Source organism: Rhipicephalus microplus, chromosome X (genome assembly GCF_043290135.1).
Source record: "Rhipicephalus microplus isolate Deutch F79 chromosome X, USDA_Rmic, whole genome shotgun sequence".
NCBI lineage: Eukaryota > Metazoa > Arthropoda > Arachnida > Ixodida > Ixodidae > Rhipicephalus > Rhipicephalus microplus.
In genome coordinates, this window is record NC_134710.1 from 452,622,521 (window position 1) to 452,645,702 (window position 23,182).

Below are 23,182 nucleotides of genomic sequence, written 5' to 3' on the forward strand. Positions count from 1 at the left end.
GGTTTTCTAAGCTCGGCTTTGTTGCCTGGCTTTGGGATGGTGATGATCTGCTCGTGTAACCATCCCATCGGAACGATCTCCGCTTCCCAATTCTTATTCGAGGGTTCCGTGATAGATTTGATATGTTCCGGCACCGGGTTTCTTATTATTGCATTGCTAATCTTGTCTGCTCCGGGTGCTGTGTTCTTGACGGCCATTCTGACTACCACGTACAACTCTTCTTGCATAATGGAGTGGTCGAGTTTTTCGTTTTCGGCACTTTGATAGGGGTCCGTGCAGGCATCGATGTTCACAGACCCAATGTATTGTTCCCTAGTCTTACCTAGTAGCTCCACATCGCGACAGTGGAAGTTGTGGGCGATTTTGTGTAGCATCTTGTTATTTTCTGTTTTTAACTTGGCTGGATCGGTCATGTTTTTCAGCAGCGCCCAAGATTTGGAAGTTCCTAGCGTGCCCTTGAGCGAGTAACAGAATTCGTTCCAGTTTTGCTTCGAGAGCTCTTGCGCGTATTGCTCTGCTTCGGCCGTTAACGCAGCAATTTTTCGTTTCAATTTTCTGTTGCATTTCAGTCTCCTTCATCTCTTGGTCATGCTTCTACAAGCTTCCCACAGGCGTAGAAGGTAATTGTCAATTTCAGGAGTGCTGTCCGTTGTTTACACTGCCTTCGTTGCCCTTTCGTACGCCTCGCGGATCTCTTTACTCCATTCCGCAATCGCTTGAATCGGTTCCACTTCGCAGTATTGTCTAAAGGTGTTCCAGTTATTTTCGCCTGGCCGAGTTTTCGTCGCACTTTTGCGGTGGTGACTGACATCCAAAGAATAAAGTGGTCGCTGCCAAGGTTCTCTTCAGAGTTTTCCGATTATATGTCATGGGTGGTTTAAAGACGATAGTCTTTCTTGGAGACCTTCGACGTAAAAACTTTGGTCTGTCTGTCTGTCTGTCTGTCCATCTGTCTGTCCGTCTGTCTGTCTGTCTGTACATTACTCTGTTTATCCACCATTACCGCGAACCGGGTACTCGAAACAGCACCAGTCGATACCCTGAACGGCCGACCCCATACGCAGCGCCCGCCAATGTTGCTCAAGAATCAGCGTTTATACGTGTGCGATTTTCAAATAAAAAGCAATTATTGCGCATATTTGAGGCCCCATAAGAACACGTATATACTCTGAATGTTTGTTTCTTACTAGAAGAGGCATACAGAAGTAATTCTAGGAACCGTAGAGCTCATCACGCTGCGCTGACCATGCAACGCTTGCGCGAAGAAGCGAGTGTTTCCAACGCTTTGCTAAGACGACATGGTCGTGGCACCTACCCGCCGCCTTGCGTTCTACACATTATCATCTCTGAGACGGGCGCGCACACCCGTCTCAGGGCCACGCGCTTTGTTTTCAAAACATAACACTGCCAGATGGGGCTCATGTCTGACGTGTGACGTGACTTGATGCGCTCGTTCACCACCGCTGCACTCTCGAGGCACTCTAGCGCAGCGCCTCCGGAATACATTTCACCGATTTTCTTGCGCAGAATATCAAATATATGTTTTGTTCACTCTCTCCACACGCAAGACTATCGTCTTTCGACGACGTTTGCAGTGTACCATAGAGATATGGGGCCAATTTTTTTTACAAATGCGAGGTGTCGGCACGTACCTCTGTTGACACTGTTCCCCATTCAAGTCGGCTTCGTGAAGTGCGTGACCAATTTGAGGCCTGCGTGTGCGGGCACTTGAGCCGAATTCTTCCTTTTGCTTGTTTCTTTTACATATGCCCCGCTCTTGTGTTGCGCGTTGAAGTCTCCTAATACCACCAAGCCGTTTTTCTTGGCTAGCTTTCTCGCTGCTTTTATTAGTGGCTCGAAATCAAGGTTACTTTGCCTAGTTTGGCTGTACATGTTCAGAATGAACACGCTCCCCTTACCTCTCTTGTGCGGTATTATTGATGTCAGTGTCTAGTGCGGGGTGTTGCATTGCCGTTATTGCTTTGGGCACCAGGGTCGTCGCTTTTCTCTCAGTCTGGCTCAAGAATGCGTTGTGCCCTCTTAGGCTGTGAGAGTAATCAGTCTGCTGCACTGCTATAATATCGGGCCTGACAAGGGTTGTCTACACATATTGCCGAAGGGTGCTTTGCTTCTTGCGGCAGTTCCACTGCCAAATTTCCATTCTTTCTGTGTTTTCCTTAGTGGTTCCGGCCATTATGCATGATTGGACTCACTGTCACTTACGGATGAGAACGGAGGCCTATTGTATGCCTTTTTTAATTTTGTCGGTGTGGAGTTTCTTCCTGAGAGCATTGTTCGGAAAGTTGGCTTTGAAATTATTGAAGCTGCTGTGTCAGCTGCGACGGCGTTTGTTCTTGTCGCAGCTGCATCTGCAGCTGCAGTTGCTGTAGCTGTTGTTCCGATGGCAGTTGTGCTGTTTGTGCGCTTTTCATGGAAGTGGTCTGATAAACCCTCGGAATGATCGCCATTGACACGTGCATTTCCTTTCCAGAGTTCCCCTTCCCTGCTGTGGCGCGTATTTCACTCTGGTCGCCCGCGTAAACATCTCTGTTTTTGAGAACTTTCAATAAATTATTTACCTTGCGGGTGAGTTCGTTGCATTCGGTGCGCGTAACTTCGAGCTCCCGCCTCATGACTGCGCATTCGTTACATTTGTATATGACTTGTGTTGTGCGTGTGTTCGCCGGAGCTTTGGTATTGGCAGCTATTTTTGCCAGCCTACCTTTTTGGTTTTCTTCTTTTTTTTCTTCTTTTGTTTTGGGTTTGTGTTGCTTTCGTCCTGCTGCTTCCTAGTGGTCGACGTCGAACGGAACCGGCTGCGGCTCATGGAGGTGTTCCCCTCGGAGCTGAACCATTGTCGCTTGCCTTTCCCATCGCGGCCGTCCTTGCGGCTACGCCGGGTATTCTTCCAGACGTCTTTTACTTGGTTGTGATTGGTTGGGCGTATTGACTTTTTTCAGGCGCTCTTTGCACTCGCGAACACCAGTGAGATGCATTTCACCACATAGCATGCACTTGGGCACACAAGTATGCCCAGTTTCAGGGTTGCACAGTCCGCACTGTCGGCACACACGCAGTTCTGGTTGTCGGGCAAGCGTCCGAACGGGCACCTAGTTTAAAGCAAATGTAGCATACTTGCCTTGTGAGTCGGTAGAAGTGACAGGGTTCCTCACCTCCATAGTAGTTTACGAACCTCGGTTCCTCCTTCTTATGGAAAGTGATCACCACTGTCTTAGATTTCCTTAGCATTCTGGCTTATAAGATCTTCACCCCTTGCGTGCGGACTCAAAGAGGTTGCTTCACCTTGGCGTGCACAACACGCTGGAAGACATAGCTAAGTCACCAGAGAGGGTGCAGTTCATGAGACTTTTTACCCCCAGTGCCGGGAGAATCCTGAAAGAGCTTGGTGTTCACCCAACAGAAATCGATACCAGATCCTGCAGCGTTTCTAGAGAACGACGAGAGCGAATTACCGTGAACCCATACCTCAGAATGTCTAGCATGAATACAATTCAGCCAGATCACGTGCTAGGGTTGAAGCTCTCCTGAGAGTACCCATGCACATGCCCGGAGTTGCTGTTTCGTTGATTCTGCACGGTACCCAACTAGAAAAATATTCGTTGCAGTCACCGTTGATACATAAGGCATTTGTTACAAACTCCTCGTCGGTCCGGACCACAACGGCCGATGTTGCCGAACAGGTCGCAATAGCCTTGGAGCTGCTAGACGACAGGAGAACAACAATATACAGTAACTCAAGATCAGCAGTTCGAGCATTCGGTAGAGGTACCATCTCAAAATCAGCCTTGCGAATCCTGTGAAGTAAGAAGCTACAACTACACACAATCGTTCCAGCTCACATCGAAAAGATTGAAGGCGCTCCGTTCAACCTGGACGAGAAGGCCCACAGAGCTGCGTGAGCAGTTGTCGACCACGTAGCTACTGAATGGCGTCACGACGAAGTTCTGGAATATTTAACTGATGAAGCGAAATATCCGCCACCGCAACATTCAAATGAAGAGGCCTGAAGCATCGATGCTCAGGCTCCTGCAGGGCGGGGCATATTCCAGTCCCGCACTCTTGCACAAAATTTACCCAGATATTCAGACGGCAAATACATTCACGCTTTGCCTGCAGACTCTGCCAATTTAGGCCATATCCTCTGGCAGTGCCCTGTACTACGGATTGAAAATGTTATATCGTCAAAGTGAGATCCTGCGCAACGCAGTACGGATTTAAGGACGCAGCTATGGGCAGCCGTACGGGCCCACGACGTCGCGGACAGGTTAGGCATATCTGTCTCGACGTGGGAGCGGCCCGTGATGTGCTATTTCACGACCTGAAGGGCCTAATTGAAGGTTTTTCAAGCCATACCATACCGCAAGAAATGGGCTACTTTATATCGCAACTCTGTTGACAACGAAAATATTTATTATTCGTTTACAATACTTCCTGCTCATAGGCCCGAGCGGGATTCAAGTATTACAAACTTGAATGTGAACTTGGATTAGCAAAATGAACACCGACAATTTGCCGGGAGGAAATGTTGAGGCATCTCATCGCTTCGAAGACCAGCTGCAAGCTGTCGAACGGGCAACGTTGTGGCTGAAGTGCTTGACCTGACGGTGCCATCGTGGGCGCAGCACGTCTCAGCCAAAACAGGCCGAGTCTGAAGACTTCTGCAAAACAAAGTTGTCAGACAAACTAACAGAGCCACATGGTTATATCCCTGCATGTTCACTGCGTGATAAGTAGCAAATACAAAATATTAATACAACCACATTCGTTTCAGTCAGTTTTGAAAATTCAATGTCTTAAGAGAACGACTTGAAGATCGTTCAAGTTGGAAATAGTTCTTAAAAAGGGCTTTGCTTATATGCGTTGTTTTGTTTAGCAAATAGCTGCGGTGATATCTACGACGTGAAGTATTTCCTTTGGCTTTGCCAGTGGTTCGACAGGGAAAAACAAGCAATGGTTGTCAGTTAGAAAGAGTGGTTGTCTTAGTCACAGGACATTTGGAGGTGGCAATTGTCCTCTAGGGTGCGTGGCCAAAAAAGAGGCGTGCAACAACTTTTGCTTGCCTTCCTGCGAGACACTGCACTTGTTAACACGTGCTAACATGGACCTACGATTCGTGAGATGCTCAAGCGGAGAAGTTTTCGACTATGTACGTCAGGCTACACAGGTAGGTTGCAACATCACTGCCCCCATGGCAAACAGTTGTTTCAGCACCTGGCGTCATTGTGGCGATTGCGGGCTGGACATATATAGGATTCGGCATGTAGGCTTTGACTGCACGCTTGAAAATATTCTTTGTTATCTACAAAGTGGCGCCTAGATGGTCCCTTCTGTTGGCCGGGTGCAAAACGTCTGGCTCTCTGGCATACCCGCAGCAGTAGCTGTTGCTATGGCGCTAAGCTGCTTTCGATACTGGTTAGGGGCAACCACTTTTTGTGGGGTTGAAACGGGAAAACAACCAAACACTACAATGCTGGAGCACATCAGAAGCGGTTTAGCCTTCACACCCTGCGTGCTTCTTAAACACTGGATGGTTGAAACCCCATTAGTTAATTGCTTTATGCCAGGACTCGCCATCACGTCCTGGTTTTCAATTTCGTTGAAAGAGCAAGAGCCAGGCTGGCTTCGAGTCGCAAGATGAAGCAACTTCCATCACAAATTCCTGTTAGACCAAAGGAGTTGGAACTGATTTCGTAGAAAGGGCAAGAGCCAGAGTAGCTTTGAGCCACAAGATACAGTGAGTTCCCTTGTAAATGCCCGTTAGACCAAAAAAGTTGGAACTGAACGAAAGACTTCAACTGGATCGTCCAACCACACTGCATCCTTCCACTGAGAAGCAGGGGTGATGGCCAAAGGTTTAACGCCAGATAGGTGCATCTAATAGGGTGTTTGTCAAAACCAGCACTTCCTCGAAGCGCCTGCGTCACGAGCGACCGTGGTGCGGGAAGCCTTTGGCAAGCAATTAAATATTGCGATGAAAAAATCCCCGAGTTACGAAGAAGTGAGCATCATGCTCCCGTAGCTCAGAGGTGGAGGCAGGAAGTGCGTCGTAACTTGGTTTGTTCAATGGACGTGAGCCCAGCAGTCTGAGTGCGTCACGTGCGGCGAAGACGCGCTGCTTGCGCGCGCGAGGTGTTCCCTGTGCTTCTAATTCCGGCTCGACCTCCTGTGACACCCGGCAGAGAGAAGTGCGGCTGCGTGAAAGGCAGCCGAAAGAAACAAAGACAGGAGCAAACACGTGGTCTGCAGAACCCCAGGTCCTTCAAGGCGGCCGACCTTAACTAAGAGACAAAGAAAAAGAAACAGCGTCAGCCAACGAGAGCACAAAACTGTTGGGAGGAAAAAAAAACAGATGGCCAAAGCCCTTCCAGGATCAGAGCCCCGGGTGTTTCGTCGTTGGCTCAGGTCCGAGGTCAGCTGATTGTGGTTTTCCGGAGGAAGAGGACGAGTGGGCTCCTGCCACGGGTTTATATTTGGGTGGGCCGGGGGTGCGGAGTCAGAAAGCAAATCGTCGTCTCGTCAACAGAGCAGGCGCATTTTGGTGGCTACGCGTTCACCAGTGTTTTGCAGAACTCTGTTCATCTGCTGTGTCTCTTCTAGACGTGCCCAATTTGTGCTAGCGTGTGCTTTGCACTTGCGAGACAATGCCTCCCCCGTCGCAGCAGCAGGTGGACATCGTCGGTGGCGCTGGCAAGGCTGTCATCAAGGTGGTTCATCGGTGCACGGATGCCACAGAGAACCAAAATCTTGGTGAGTAAATAATATACACGACCCGCCCATGAATGACGATGTGCATAATGGTGGCATGGATTTTGTGGTTGGGCTGCCGCGTTTTTGTGCAGTTTATGCGCAAGTTTTTTGAAGCCGTGTCGTTCAGAAGACTTGCGACAGGGGAAGCATTATGTCATATTTTGTTTCTGATAAGTGGACGTCTCAGCGATCCTCATTAGCCTCTACGGGAGTTCTTTTAACGATAACTTGCCCCGAGCGACCAATTAAATGTGGCTGCTGGAAACGACGTTAGTGAAAGTGTCTTGAGGTGATTCATGCGCGAGGGACAAACGCGACAAACATATCAGCATGCCTTTGTTACCTGGGCAAACTGAAGGGTGAAGATGTGCCTAGCACTTTTACTTTGCTACTGGGGCCCTTCAAGCAACCGGTCAATACAGTTTTCAACTAAGGTGAAAAAGCGCGGTAGCAGAGAGTGTGTGGTGTAGGTCTTGATCGTTATTTCAAGAAAGGTCCCTTGCACAGACAGGGCTGACACTGTTTCGTGCAAGCGATCATCAAACTGTGCTATGCAGTAGTGTTCTACACTAGACTTCCAAGAAATACGGCTTACCTATATCAATGATTAATTTGTGGGGTTTAACGTCCCAAAACCACCATATGATTATGAGAGACGCCGTAGTGGAGGGCTCTGGAAAGTTTGACCACCTGGGGTTCTTTAACGTGCACCCATATCTGAGCACATGGGCCTACGACATTTCAGCCTCCATCAGAAATGCATCCGCCGCAGCCGGGATTTGAACCCGCGACCTGCGGGTCAGCAGCCGGGTACCTTAGCCACTAGACCACCGCGGCGAGGCGGCTTACCTATATCAAGTATTTACATATTCTCTTATTCATCTCAATATATTGAAGCCCAGGAAGCGTTACAGAATGAAGAGGCTAACAATGTTCAAAATAACAGGATTGAAAACTGGAACAGAATGCATAGTATTCAATAGCAGCGCTAAACGCAGTTCCATGGTTAAGTTGGGCAGCAAAAGTGGGTGGTTGGTTCCAGTCATTCGAGGGTAGTCTGCTCTGCTTACATAGCAATAGCACCGGCTTGTATTGGTAGGGGATGCTTTTATGTATGTATCACATACCGAGATCAAAGGTCCACTCGCGCTAATGTGCGTATAGTTTCTACATATCAGTAGTGGCTAACTGAATCTGTTATAGCCAAAGCTGACACAGGGGCAACTTGAAGAACTTTGAAAATAACATTACTGCACTTTATTTAGTTGCATAATAAATATTAAACGGTGAGAAACAAAGGTATTCACGCAAGTTCTCTAAGTAGCACATCCAGACACCTTGCCTTTTTGTGTGTGTGTGTGATGAATCTGCTGCGTGCTGTTTTTGTTTTACTAACATCATGATTCGGAAAAGTGCCTGCTAACTTGGCAAAAAGATAACGAAGCAATTGGTACTTACCTCTGCGATACATAGTTGTGTTGGAACAAGAGACTGGCGCACACAATAGCGCAAGAATTCTTCCCTATACATCCTCTTTCTGGTGACCCCTCCCACTGGGCCGATTTAAAACCTATATATGCCTGAACGTTTACCCAGAAAAGGATCGCACCTGTCTTAAGAGCTGGTGCAGTGTCGTCATTTGTCCCCGAATAACCAATTCTGGCAAATTTCTAGGCTCCTTTTAAAGGGGACATAATTGTGCTATCAGAGAAGAGTAATTGAGGCTAATGATTACATTGAAATGTCTTGAATATGCTCTGAAGTAATGACACTCTGTCAGTTTTAGGTAACTGAGAATTACTGAATGCACTTTGGCCTTAATATGCAAGAATTGATAGTTTGACGCATTCATTTGATACAATCACTAGTTATTAACGCAAGAATAAAGAAATTCAGATCATGTCATCATAACAGATCTTGCAAACATTCCGGCTTTGATGGAAAGGGTCATGCGTTGCCTATACGCATGCCAGTAAAATTCATCCTAGTTATTCTCCTAAAACATTCCGTCTTTATTGGAGAAGTAAAAAGGCGGTTACTCTTCAATGAAACAGGCTTCATTGAAAAGAAACAAACCGAAATTACAGTTCGACTATTTGAATCACAGTTCTGCACCGTCCGCTAAAAAAAAAACGACAAAGCTACGTCGAACCAGTGGTCTACAGCTTGTCGCTGCGTATACTCTGTGGTCACGAAATACAGGTGTAAGCAGATGCGAGTTTGAATGTCATCGATGGTTCAGCAGAAGCAATGATCTCGTTAAGGCGTAGCATCATGTGCACTATTCGCTAGATAGATGTGGACCGAGTGTGGCCCTTCGCTCCTAAAAAATTCTCCGAGCATATGTGGCCTCTCTGACTTCTATTGTGGTAGTCATTCGCAAAATACTTTCAGTGCGAAGACGAATGATTCTAAATTTCCGTGCGTCGAAGCGGTGCTTTTACCTCTCAACCATTTCGCCCAGTTATTGGGCTTGAGCTGCATCCCTCCCTTACATAGAGGACACCAAGCTTCACGCTGTTCCGTCGGACCTATCTATCATCAGGTGCCGCTACAAACGCGCCCTCCTTTATCGGCACAAAAGCTTGAAAGTACGAATCACACCAGGCGCGTGAGGGACGTAATAAGATAATGCCACGTTCCAAATCACGGGCGATTGAAAAATCGGTGTGGCGGCGCGTTAGAACTTTTCTTAAACTTTATATTAAGACACACATTTTACCTACAGTGACTAAATACGCATGTTTACAATGCCGTAGGCATGCGCTAGCTTCCACCCCACCACAGTGGTCTAGTGGCTAAAGTACTCGGTTGCTGACCCGCAGGTCACGGACTCGATTTCCTGCTGAGGCGGCTGCATTTTTGTGGAGCGGAAAATGCTGTAGGCGCGTGTGCTCAGATTTGAGTGCAAGGTAAAAATCTCCAAATGGTTGAAATTTTCGGAGCCCTCTACTACGGCGTCTCTCATAATCATAAAGTAGTTTTGGGACGTTGAATTCCACATACCAATCAAATCAATGCGCTAGCTCCTCCATTTCAAGAATTCTCATAGCTTTAGGTGCTTCTAATGCTGTCTGTTAAATGCGGCTATTGCCATCGAAGAAGCACGCAAGCTAGTGTGTATGTCGTCAATGAATATTTCTTGCTCAAATAATTACGAATGCCTATAATATTTTGTGCCAGAGACCATTTGAATAAAGTAGTTTAAGTACGTCCTTGTATATTCATGATACCAGTGAAACTTGCCATGGACAAACGCTATATGAACAGTTCACACACAGCAACGCATCCAGCTGTTAGCGAAGGGTGCTTGCATTCTCCTTTTATTGTATGCCGGACGCGAAGAAAACAGCAAAAAATCACGTTTATTTGTAAGGAAACACAAAGAGAACCCACACCATCTATGTTTTCTGCGGCATATCTCCTATCTACCAGACCGAGACAGCACTGATAGTGCAAAGTACGAGGGCACAATAAAGTGATAAAACGAACCGCTGTCGACATAACTGGACTGCGAAGCTGTCTGTTTTTTCTGCTACTGCGGCTCTTTTCTACACGTAATGTTGGAAGAATGATGTTTGTATGGGGTATAAATACAATATACATACACATATACACTCAGGTAGTGTTTAGTGTTATGTTTCAGTCACTCTTTGCATGTGAAATCTACTGCTTTTCTCTTGTGGGCGCATTCATCTTGTTTTCTTTTGTGCAATGCCGTACAGGAGAAAGCAGGCGAGCTGTCATTTTCGCTCTTTGGGGAAAACTTTGCCCCGTCAGGCGTTCTGCATGTGGGAGCATACGCGGTCCACCAAACTTGCTTACATGCGAGCATTGCTTTCCACCTGCAATAATCTTTCTAACGGCTCTTGATTCACCGGTAGTGCACGTCATCTCAGAGTGCTTTGTCCCTTCTCCGCGCAGCAATAAATGCCAGGACGTTGTTAAATTAGGCGTTAAATTTGCTATTACTCATTGCGAGAAAGGTACCCGTTTTCAGTGATTTACGGTAGTGTAAATATCCACTCTAGAACGCCTATAGTTGATCTAGCAGGCCTACAAATGACAAACAGCTTCCTTATTGAATGGTAGTATAGCAGAAGGCGCTTAGTCAGCGCGGACGACTTGAGTCGAAATCATCTAGCGTGCGACATGAGACCAGATGGCATCACGGTACAGCAAATGTGCGAATGTCACAAGGATAATATCATGTTAGGTGAATTACAGAGCCTTCTCATTGTGCCCACTCGTGAAAATCAATTCCGAAGACACAGCGAATAAAAATGACGCAGTTTCAGACACATCAAGCATCATAGCATAGCAAGCCACTCGCCCTCTATTGAGCACTGGATGGCTCTGTGTCTGAGGGTGCCCAAGTATGACACGTATGTTTTTCGTCGTCGTCGGCCGGTATCGAGTGCGCACACAATTGGCTTACACTGCGGATTCAACGCCTTTGTAGGAAAAGCCGTCATTAACAGACGGCAACATGGTGAGCCAGTGCACTATATACGCCAGCATTACCTGTGTTGCTCCGGTATATATAACTGTAGTCTCCGGTATATATAGCAAAATCAGGAATGGGCCCACATTTTGTGTTGAAGGATGGTGACGACACGAGAACGCAACTTGCTTTGACTTGGACTGCATATCTTTGCCAGTCCTTGGCGATTATTTTATCGCTGCGTAACGCACCAGCAGAGTAGTTTTCAGTTGTTGGATAGGCTCAATCCTTGTCAGTTTGTGCTGCTTTCAAACTGACCATGTCACCGATCTACCTCTGAGAATTTTGATCCATATACGGGCGCGAACGTAAGTCTTGTCGGTTTGGTTGAGCTGCCAGACAAAATGGGCTTAGCCTTAAGTGAAACGGTAAACCGACGTTGGTCAGGCTCGCTTATATGCAAAGCACCTGGAGTTCGAAGTCTCGCTTAGAGGACTGCACAATTTCGGGATTTCGCCGTTAAAAAACACTAATACAGTTGTTTAGGAAAATACAGGTTTTCAGCCCCTTAGATTCCCCTGGCGTAACACATTATGCTGCACAAGAAGGCTTGAAGTTTCGCAAAACCATTGAACCACTAAGTTTTTTTTGACGGACCTGCTTCGTCTTAACATTGATGTCCTGATTGTAATAAACCAGAAATCATTGCACACATTTCTATATAATGTGGTAGGTGAGAAAATGCTTATGGAAAGATCCCTTCAGCAACCAACTTGTGCTGGACACCACTTTACGGTAAGTGAGGGCGTCGACACTTGGCTACTGCAACAAGGGTATACTTGGCGCCTTATCCAGTTTTATGAACAAATATCAATGACTTCTACGCTAAGCATCCTCGTTTCAAAATCAAGATGGGAGCGGACTGATAGGAATACGTATTGGGATTGATTGATTGATTGGGGGGGTTTAACGTCCCAAAACCACCACATGATTATGAGAGACGCCGTAGTGGAGGGCTCCGGAAATTTTGACCACCTGGAGTTCTTTAACGTGCACCCAAATCTGAGCACACGGGCCTACGACATCTCCGCCCCCATCGGAAATGCAGCCGCCGCAGCCGGGATTTGAACGCGCGACCTGCGGGTCTGCAGCCGAGTACCATAGCCACTAGACCACCGCGGCGGGGCAACGTAGTGGGATTAGCGGAATGAACAGTGCAAATGCCTTAGACAGGCTGGCCGACGTTTTGATAGGAGAACCTATCTTGATCAAAAATCTTTGATAAAGATAATTCGTACCTACGAAACTTGGGCCAGCCTGCGTCTGAGGCACTTACACTGTACATCCTGCTTATCGCACTCGTTTCGAGAATGAATCGCGAAGCTCTCCGAGGTGTAACATGACACTTCAAACTTGCAACAAAGTTAGTAAAAAAGTGAGAATATTTCATTATCTACGTTGCATAAAGAAAACAAATTCATCATTCGGTATCTTCATTTGTCGTCCAAGCTAATTTCTAGCTTTTGAAGCTCTTTCCGGTTAGCAGTATATTGTCCCTGCAGTGGGTAACTGACTCTAAAGTAACCAACCGAATAAATAAGAGCTTTGCTGTAGCTATTTTGCGACAAATGAGTATTACAGAGAAGATGTGATTTGGTTCATTTGACTTTGTTAAAGCAGCTGCGCAACATTCGTTGCGTGCTGTTTGGCGTCTGCTCAGGGACGGCTTAGCGGCGAGCGATTCCAGCTGTGCCAACATACTTTGCCGTCACGTGAAAGCCGCAATGACCTGCGATCCACCGTTGAGCAATGATTTCTCCAGACATGCACAGATGTTAGCTTGCACTCGGGAGCGGTAAATGGCGTCGCATCCACGTCAATTTCACAGGGAGGGGGCATAGCGCCAGCCGTCGCTCAAGCAATATCGTAATAACATCTTGCCAGGAAGCGGAGAAAGAGAAAAGTTCCAAAGCCCCGTGAGTACACCGGAAATGTGACGTGCCAGGAACGGTCTGGTTTTTGCGCGCTCGCGTCAGGCGGGACCACGCCACTTGCGTTCTGGGCACCGGTTCAAGAATATTTCTCTTTCGCGCCTCGCAACCACGAGACCCTGACTGCGCAACCCCGACATGCGCTGCGCCACAACTTCGGTGGTTGCTGTGCTTAGAGTCGTTTGCTCAAGTATAGCGTGTGGTTCCAAGTTTTGTCAACTCGTTTCTTTGGCGGATAGAGGCCGTCACATGGCCTAAACAAAACGCAAGGCGCTCGCAGAGGATAACACAAAAACGAATGAATGTGCGTATATTGGTGCATATTTTTGTTGTTAGCACTCAGCCAAGAATAAGTACAAGAAAAAATGTCGCTCTTGAAAAGCGCCTTTTCGCGGCGCTTTCGAAAGCACCGCGCTAAAAAAAAGCATCGTGTAGCTCGCCATGGAGTTATGGAAAATTTCCGACAGACGAGGAGACGAGGAACCAACGGTGCTAGCGTGAGGGTACTGGTTGCGTGCTCTCCAAGAACACCAGGGTGCCGCAATGGAAGAAGAACTTGCCGGCCATCCGTTTGTAGCACAGCGCTACAAATATATTCATAATTATTTTTCAGAAAAGAAACTTTTTTTATCAGACGAGCACTTTTTTACTCTCCGCAATACAAATAGGACACAAAGAAAACTTTGATCATGGCTTATGAAAAGCTGACAAAGTTCTGTTTCCAATATCTTTCAAGAGTCTTTATCTTTATTCTGAGGCTCCGCAGGCCTCAAAGTTTTAAAAGTCGTGTTTCTAACGAGTTCAAACTGATGGGATGTAATTGGAAAGAGATTTCCACTCGCTGCCCGCTTTTAGTGCTTTCTATTAGTAAAGAAAGTAAATTTGCATGCAACGGCCCGGTAAATTTTCCGCGATATGGATGCCTCAGCTCATTGTCACAGCTGCTGTCGTACATCGGCTATCTTATTTTATGTTGTATACTGGACGAAAAGTAAATGAATCATGGCTGCGTCCAAGTAATGGAGACAAATTTATTCCCGTTAGCTGTAATATTAGCTATTCTTAGTGATAACGTCTCGGACGGAAAGTTGCAATCAAAAAAGGAATTTATGAAGCTGGCTGCAACAGTCCCGGACATTTAAAAAAAACACTTGCTGTTACGCGCCCAGTATATATTTAATTGTCTAAACAAAACGCGCATTGCAAAATAGAACTCTCAAAAATATACAAAGCTAATTTTTTTACGAAGTAGAGCAGCAGCGTTGACGATAGATATTTGGAGACAAGATACGCACGAAAGAACACGAGGTTTTACAGGTTGAAGGTTTAGACAAGGGAACACATCCGCACGATCCATTCGCAGGCGACACGCTTGCGGCGTGATGGGATGAAGTCATGCTTATCTCTTGAACGCTTTAGCGATCCCTACATTGTCGTCGACAGAGCTGTAGAGGTTAACCTCATTTATGCTTACGGACGCAGCGTTCGCAACAAGAAGTGATGTACGACGTCACCCCCCCCAACCCTCTCCTCTTCCCATATTCAAGAGTAGTCTTTGTGATGATGTGTTTGTTGACGTAGAGGCAGCGTAGCTCTAAACGAGATTCTGTGCATCACAAGACACAATGATCCTACCAGCTGATTTTCTCAGTTCAGTGCGTGCGCGTACGCTTGTTCTTTTGCTCTATTGGGAGTGGTTGGCTACCATAAAAAGAATCGACGATACACCAGCTAAATGCATCGAGAAGTGTCCATTTGGAGTTCAACACCTGGTTCGAATTCAAGCAGCTCAAGCGTGTCGAACGGAGGTTACCGTGATCAAGTATTGACAGGTGCCCTGTAGGTTTTTTGGTTTAATTGGGCTCTCAAAATAAAGAAAGGTGAGGTAACGGATCCCCACCTGCACATAAGCAGTCTCTCGTGAAAGTACCAAAAAATATTACATTTGTATTATGCCAAAGATGACTAAGAAAAATGACCGCGAAACTTAAGTGCACACGTGGATAAACAGTTGAAGCAGCATGCCACAAGAAAAATAAGGCCAATGCGTGCTCACAGAAATTTTGCGAATATTCGGAAAATAGAACTTTGACGGGTACGCACCTTGACTGGCTGGCTAAAAGAATATGCTCAATTGACTTTGCCCGTTCCGTGCAGATCTCTCCGAGTGCCAGCTGATGTCATTCCCGGATGCAATATTTCATCTAATGAGGAACACTCGCGTTCTGGCCTGTGACCTTTCCAGCAACGTGCTTCGCAAGATTCCACCTAAGCTGCCGCTCAAGTTTACCCACATCACAGGTGGGTGCGCACGTGCATGGAGATGTGCTGCTTTTCTTGCCCGTGAAAGTTGTTTAAATAAGAGCCTACCAGCAGTCTCAATCAGCTATGACGCAATTTTTTTTTGGACGCTCGCATCTGTTCTGCTCAATTGCATTATTTTTTATGAATAATTATAATACCTATTCACAGCGTAAGAACATAAGTCACACCGCTCATAGTTTTTGAAAACTGTAAAATTGCATTCTCTAAATGAATTTCGTTGACTTCTGGCAGTGCTTTCTACAAGCATAGGGCGGAAGTGTATTTTGATCGCCCTGAACGCCCGCAAAAATTTTAAAAACGCTATGAATTGAGATTTGAAGACTGAAGTCATGTCCACGACAATATTCAAAAAACAATTCAATACTTGAATAAAGCCGTTACTGGTTTGCCATGTAGGCGGAAGTAAGAGTTTCGCCGAATAACCCTTTGTTATGAGTTTGCGTTGGATGTTTATTTACATTTATGAAGCTAGCGCTGACCTTTTTTCACCCATTTGTGCACAGAATTGAACTTGTCTCACAACCGACTAAGCAGTTTGCCAGAGGAGCTAAAGGAAATGCCCGAGCTTCGGCGGCTAGACATATCGTACAACGACTACATGTCCATGCCTTGGGTCATCTTCCGCCTTCCGAGGCTTACATACCTCGACGCCCGCAAGAATTACATCTCTGGTGAGCTTCTCTGCATTGAAGTATGCTTGGCGCCTACACTTACCTGCATTAGCTTAGCTTCAGGGTCAGCGCAAGCTGTAGTTAATCATTGATGAAAGCAAGATGCATATGCCCGTGATGTATTTTTTATGCGAGCTGCGCATTGTCCTTGCTAACTATATCTTTATGTACACATAAAACTTCCAGCAATGCTGTGCACGTTGTCAGCGATAGTTCTTCATACGACTGATGTATTCATGAGTACACTGCATTTGCAGGGCATGTTGGAGCACCGAGATTATCAAGAAATATATTGGTCATTCGCATAACATTATTTTTATTGGTATGAAAAAGAAAAGGTGTACGGGGTGTGAAGTGGTAACGACGGACTATATAACAGTGAGAGACCTTGTAGTTTTTCAAGTTCCCCCCTTCCAAAAAAAGGATATTGAAGGATGCTGTAGTGAAAGGCCATGGAGCTATTTCTACACGTCCCGTTTGCTATCGAACACAATGATAGCACTACAGTTCTGATATTTTGTTTCTATTATTAGACGAGTGACAAAACAAGAAAAAATGATGGAATCAGACGTAACGAATGCTGGATTGACAAAATACTGTTGTGCGTTGAAAAAACAAAGAAAAATTACTATGCTCATATAATACGACTCGACTACGACTGTATCTCTGATAGCAACAGCATTTTGCAACCATCAGTGACTAGAGCGGCGATTGAGTGAAGAGCCTCGGAGTTAAAACTAAGTAGCCGTGGCACCCGATACTGATATCATGCTTTTGCTACGCAATCAGCATTTCAATTATGAACATGAAATTCATATCACTGTTAGACTTAGCAGGTATGGCGTGTGTTCAAATGTGATTAAAACCTGTTACAATAATTCATAGTGGAGGTGCGTTATGACAACACCATGTAAAATCCGCTGTATATGCAACAAGGTAACACCCAAAGTGACGTGAGGCAAATGATTTGGCGAAGTGTGCTAAGCTCGGCTAGTTGATGATAGTTCATTGCGGAACAACAAAATAAGGACAAAATACAAAGGATGACAGAACGACTGCGCATGTTTGTGTCTTTCAAGCCTGCTGTTTTGGTCATTTCATGCGCTCCTCCGCAACGAACACAATAATTGCCCCGTCTAAAGTACTATAAAAAAACAGACAGAAAGACCAAAATTTTTTCGCGGAAGGTCCCCAAGAAAGACTATCGTCTTTAAAAAAAGAAAGAAAAAGTCTAACACCGTATGCACTTCCCCTTTCGCAGACGTGGAAGCGCCTCGGCTGCGTTCTGTGAGCACCCTGCGTGAAGTTCACTTGGAGGAGAACCCTTTGTCTGAGGACGCCTGTCGCCGACTGGAAAACATCTCACAGATGGTGATCCACGTGACGCCTCCTGGCTCATCCGACTCGGATGATGATTCCTCGTGCGACGAGAATTGATGCTCTCTAGTGCTCGCCAGCCGTGTGAGGCCCTTCGTGGCGTCATACTGGGACTTGTTCAAATGTGCTCCGGAAGTGGTCTCATGTGCCATTGGCCAACATTGTGATATCGCGGACTTTTGTAAACACACATTTTCACTCAGAAGGCACCAGCCATCTCCTTGTTTCAGAGGGTCCCTCAGAGGTTTGACCCTGCTAGGCCACCACTTTCCACCGTGAAAAATTCCAGACACTCAGTGGATGGCCATGCTTTGCTAAGCTGCCATTCCTGCGAAGGAATGGTGGATGCGATTGAGGAGAAAATCGTGACCACATTGGTGACGCTATGAGTGGCAATAATTCTCGTGTGTGGTCTGTATACCCGCGCGATTTGTGCCACACTCGTGATCATAAGCTCCATGTAACCACTTATTAATGTGTTGACAAAACATTTGCGTTCAAGCCCGAACATTAGTGTGAGATCATCGTCGATGCAATAATATGGAACTGCTAATGTAAGTATGGCTACGTATATTATCTTACAATGGTCACACAAAAAAAAGTTACGCGTGCGCGGCGTTGTGAAGCTCCGAAAATATACCAGAGGAAATGAAACCTCACCTGACTTGTCGTTTTCCTCATGGCTCATTTTCGTATACAAAATTTGACAAAGAGCACCTTGAAGCTGTGAATCTCATCAGAAGACACACGTCACGGTACGGCTTTGTGTCGAACCAGGTTGTGCTATATAACTAAATATGCATGAAAAGGTTAAGTTACGCAGGAGCACTTATGAGGTTATAGCTTTTAGAGCTGCATATTAAAGAACAAAACATGTTGCATTTAGTCAAAATTTTGGTATTGCAATGCACGTTTTTTCTCGGTGTGATATCTCTCTTCGACTAGTTAACGCAAGTGAAAGATGCAAAATGAACACTGATTCAAACTCCTTGCGTGTTTATGGCGCGTAGTAGCAGAGAGATTCATAGTTTACTTAAAAAATAAATATCAGAGACAGCTTCTATGGCAAAATAAAAATTATTGCAGTAGATTCAAAGGGGAAAGAACGTAAAAAATTGTCTGAGAGGGCCGTTCGGACAGCCGTGAGTACATTCTATAACTGCCCAGACCGACACCTTAGTTATCTGTTTCAGGAGGGCATTGTATATATGTTCGTACAGGCACTAGAGCTCTTTATTTCTGTGTAAATACAGATACTTATTTTGCATACGTTGTCACGAATTATTCAGACAGTGCTTTGTTCAGCACATATGGCGTGCAGGCGCTTTTTTGTATATCTTGTCAGCGGTTGGCCTTTGTCAGCATGGTTTGGTTAGGAAGGACACACTGCTACGTTCAACTGCTTGAACACCTAGCAAATTGTAGATATGTACACTTTACTGAGCTTTACTGAAAATTTATCAAGACAATATCCACAGTGTTATTCTAAATAAAACAATTGTGGACCTTTCGAACGTATTGTCATGCATGAGCTGATATTGATGCAGCTGCGAAATTCCTGGTTTGAGGTTCGCAGTGTTAGATACCTCAATTTCTCAATATTTCAATGAGTTTCTACAAAGGAAGATGCACAGTTCAAGAGTTCTTGTATATACTCCAAAATCTCCGCAATGTGCGAAATCAATGCCTTGCGGACCTTATTCGCGTACGATGGAAATTATATGTGGTTGGAATGACTCACGACGCCTTTGTATAAAAAAGACGTATCGAATAACGTTTAATTACACGCTCTATAAAAGGCAAAATACGTGTTAACAGCATTAACGAAGTCAAATCAAGACAAAAGCGCACCTTAGCTTTAATATATTTTGTACATACGAGCACAAGGCTCGCCAGATGTCATTCCATATCACAGTAAACAGCCTAGTGTGGACCGAGTGTGACGAGCGTCTCATCTTTGGAGGACGCCGCACTAAGCTGTACTCCAAGTGACGATTCCACAATTCATGGCCAGCTGTGTTGTGATAATCGTTAGGCTAGTTTTCTGTTGTGATGTGCACCCGCACAGAGGACTGAGATGTATTTGTCGCGCGATCCCGTCATATGTGTGCTGCCGCAAGAAGTTCAGAGTTATTGGTTGTAAAAAAAAAACTGACGAGCCAAAACTCTCGCCCTGGTGACTTTTGGCAATTGCTGCAGAGAAATTGTGGTGCAAATGAAAGCCCTAATACAGATGTTGGAATGGGCGGCAATGTTTACTGCACCCTCATGTCACGAGACGTATTGAGGAGCGTACTCGGAGCGAGTTATTTAGTGAAGCAAACTATGGAATGTAATTTTCACAATGTTTGAGTGTGGCACAGAGTTTGGTTATCACATTTTTCACGCGTATGAGAACGAGAGCTGCTCTATTTGCCGTATTCAGCTGAATTGATTCTTTACGGATTTTCTCAAGAGAATTTATTCAGAGACAGCAGGTTGCAGGAGGCACAAGTCATGTATTTAGTGTGTAGTAGTTACCATTGGCGTGTGCGTTTTATAGTTGCGTTATTTCATTATGTGTTCACTGTACAATGAGTGCTGACTGAGTACGGTTTTGTATGATAGAAATGCGGTTGGTTATGGGTGACGATGTTCTCAGTGACCCATTAGACGCAACGCCTGGAGATGCAGTGATATAAAAACAAAACTGGAAGCGCAATAAATGGGCAATATTGTTTTTACAGGGTGTGTCTGTGCACTTTTTCGCCTCCTGGGGGAGAGGGATAAACACGTACACTCTTGATCGGGTTCTGATGAGATGCTGGCTATATCCAGGAAACACGATGAAAGATGTTGGGTGTCCTGCCTATACCTAGCACTTGAAGGAGGACGTCATTAAGAGTGTAGAGCGAAAAAAGCAGTGGGCTTTCGCCCATAGCACTTCGCACGTGTTCAAGAAGGAAAGAGTATATTACTGGAAAAGTTATTCAAATCATCACTGCGGCAGAGAAGTTGGATCAGTTGAACGGCTATAAACAGCCTCAATTAATGCAGTGTCGGCTATGATGCTTCTTCATTAGGGCCAAAACCCAATGTAGTGCACACACGCACGCACGCACACACATGCACACACACACACACGCACGCACACACACACACACACACACACATACATACACAAGGATAAAGTTAAAAAATAAAGAAAGGCAGTCAAAAGATTGTCACTGTCGTGCGCCTCGATCTACCTTACTGACATTAGCTTTAGCTTCACACTAGTGATGCAACACGATCCCCACATATGGCCGAAAACGAACGACACCCACGTCATTAAAACGAGTCAACATAAGACCTTCTGACCGTTATCTGGATTTTAAGTTTTGCGGATATAATCAGCAAAGCGTCAAGCGCACTGGTCGGCAGCTTAAGAATTAGTGAATTAGAAGTTTATCAATCGAACGGGCGTAGGGTAAGAGAGGCTAAGCCACGTTGGCTGCCAGGCTATGCTTCTCAATTGGGTATCCTCGCGCCAAGACCCTTGTCTTGACTTTTCCGTAAGTGTGGGAGTGCAGGTTTCACATTGCTCCTCGGTGGCGGGCGAGGAAATAAAACTGGTGGGTGGAGGATATTCCGGCCAGTCCCTAAGGTTGTTGTTCAATGAGGTAACTTTACCTCACAGTCAGCAGTGTGGACATGATTGATTTATATGTGGGGTTTAACGTCCCAAAAACATCATATTACTATGAGAGAAGCCATGATAGAGGGCTCCGAAAATTTTGAAAACCTGGGATTCTTCAACGTGCAACCAAATCTAAGCACACGGACCTATATCGTTTTCGCCTCCATCAAAAATGCAGCTGCCGCAGCTGCGATTCCATCTCACGACCTGCAGGTCAGCAGTCGAGTACCTTAGTCACTAAACCACCGTGGAGGGAGCAGTGTGGATCTATGACACCTGGGTGAATGTTGAAAAAACACAAGAAGGATGCGAAAAGTGTGGGTCTGTGGTAACGTGAGGTGATTTTGGACCGCTTAGAAAGAGAACATTGAGAGACTACATAGCCGTACGGCTCGAGACAAGTATAATCGTCATCAGCCCGATTACGCTCACTGCAGGGCAAAGGCTTCTTCGTGTTCCGCCAAATAACTTTGTGTTGTGTTTTTTCTGCCACCTTATACCTGCAAACTTTCTCATCTTATCTGCTCACTTAACTTTCCGTCTCCCCTTCATACGTTTGCCTTCTCTGGGAATCCAGTCATTTACTCAGTGGATATCCCGCCTACTTGCTACGTGCCCGGTGCATGACGATCTCTTCTTCTTGATTTCGCCTATGATGTCCGTAACACCTGTCTTTTTCCTGATTCACTCTGGTCTCTTCTTGTATATTAAGGTCAAAACTATCACTTCCTTTCCTTCGCTCTCTGGACCATCGTCAATTCAAACTGAGCTCTCGTTGTTAGCCTCCAAATTTCTGCTCCATAGGTAAGCACTGGCAAGATGCAGATGCTATATTCCCTACTTTTGAGGGTTTGTGGCACATTACCAATCATGAGTTGAGAGTCCTTGTCGAATATGACCCACCCCATTCTTATATTTCAACATATTTTACTCTCGTGGTTCGGCTCTGCGGTTAGTACCTGTCCTAAGTAGGCATATTCCTTTACAACTTTCAGCCGCTCTTCATCTATAGCAGAGTGCTGTTTTCTATCGAGACTGCTTCACATTAGTTTTTTGCATATCAATTTTCAGATCTACTCTTCTGCTTTGTCTGCCCAGTTTAGTATTTCTGGGCTGGAATTATTCCCCTTAGTTACTCATTAAGACAGTACCATCAGCGAATCGCCGGTTACTAAGGTACTCTCTATTAACTAGTGTTCCTAACTCTCTTCAATTTAGGACCCTGAACCCTCCTGTACACACGCGTTGAATAGCATTGGAGATATCGTGTCTTCATGAAGAACTATGATGGCTGTGAATCCGCTGCGGCTTTGCTCCTGTATCTTTACGTAGGATTCTTCGATGTCCTGATTCTGTATTGCCTGCAATACGGCTGATGCCTCGACTGAGTCAAATGCCTTCTCGTAATCTAGGAAAGCTATGTATAGCGGTTGGTTGTATTACGCCCTTTCTCTATCACCGGATTGTTAGTATGAGCAGGGCCTATTGTGGAGCAGCCTGCACAAAATCCTGCCTGGTCCTTTGGTTCAATGGGCCGTAATGCGCCTTAATTCAGTAAGCTTTTATTTTCTTAAATAGTTTGTGGAGAGCTTAGAGTAAGCTGACCGGCCTGTAATTTTTCAAGTCCTTCACGTCTTTGTTCTTATTAATTAAAATGATACAGCCTTTCTTTGGAAATTATGGTACCCTTTTCGTTACGAGACACTTCGTACGAAAGGTGGCCAATTTGTCAAATACAATTTCTCTGCCATCTTTCAGCAGGTCAGTTGTTTTCTTATCTTCCCCAGCAGCTTTGCCTCTTTAGATTTTTTCAAGGCTTTCCTTACTTCTCCAGTCGTCACTGGTAAGACATCCTACCACTAACGACAGCAGAAGTATTAGTAATTAGAGGTATGTCGAATTACTATGGTCTATTAATGCTTCTTTTGGTTTGCCATTGGTTTGCCAG

At 45.5% G+C, this 23,182-nt stretch overlaps 1 protein-coding gene and 1 long non-coding RNA gene across 2 annotated transcripts in view; one reads left to right on the plus strand and one right to left on the minus strand.

The window, feature by feature from the left end:
- The window catches only part of LOC119160868 (uncharacterized), a 55,625-nt gene extending 40,175 nt beyond the window's left edge, over positions 1-15,450 (minus strand). Inside the window, exon 1 of the long non-coding RNA XR_005108363.2 lies at positions 15,307-15,450. This is a non-coding gene — a long non-coding RNA (uncharacterized LOC119160868). The remainder of the gene's footprint in view (positions 1-15,306) is intronic.
- LOC119160867 (leucine-rich repeat-containing protein 20) lies at positions 6,513-20,299 on the plus strand. Its single transcript, XM_037413134.2, has 4 exons — positions 6,513-6,768; positions 15,361-15,504; positions 16,032-16,199; positions 17,461-20,299. The coding sequence occupies exons 1-4, from the start codon at positions 6,663-6,665 to the stop codon at positions 17,634-17,636; spliced, it is 594 nt and encodes a 197-aa protein (XP_037269031.1). The 5' UTR covers positions 6,513-6,662; the 3' UTR covers positions 17,637-20,299.
- The last annotated feature ends 2,883 nt before the right edge of the window (positions 20,300-23,182 follow it).

Coding starts and splice junctions, on each gene's coding strand:
- LOC119160867 (XM_037413134.2), top strand. CDS start 6,663: ATGCCTCCCCCGTCGCAGCAGCAGGTGGACATCGTCGGTGGCGCTGGC. Junction 6,769..15,360: donor CACAGAGAACCAAAATCTTG/GTGAGTAAATAA, acceptor CGTTCCGTGCAG/ATCTCTCCGAGTGCCAGCTG. Junction 15,505..16,031: donor CAAGTTTACCCACATCACAG/GTGGGTGCGCAC, acceptor ATTTGTGCACAG/AATTGAACTTGTCTCACAAC.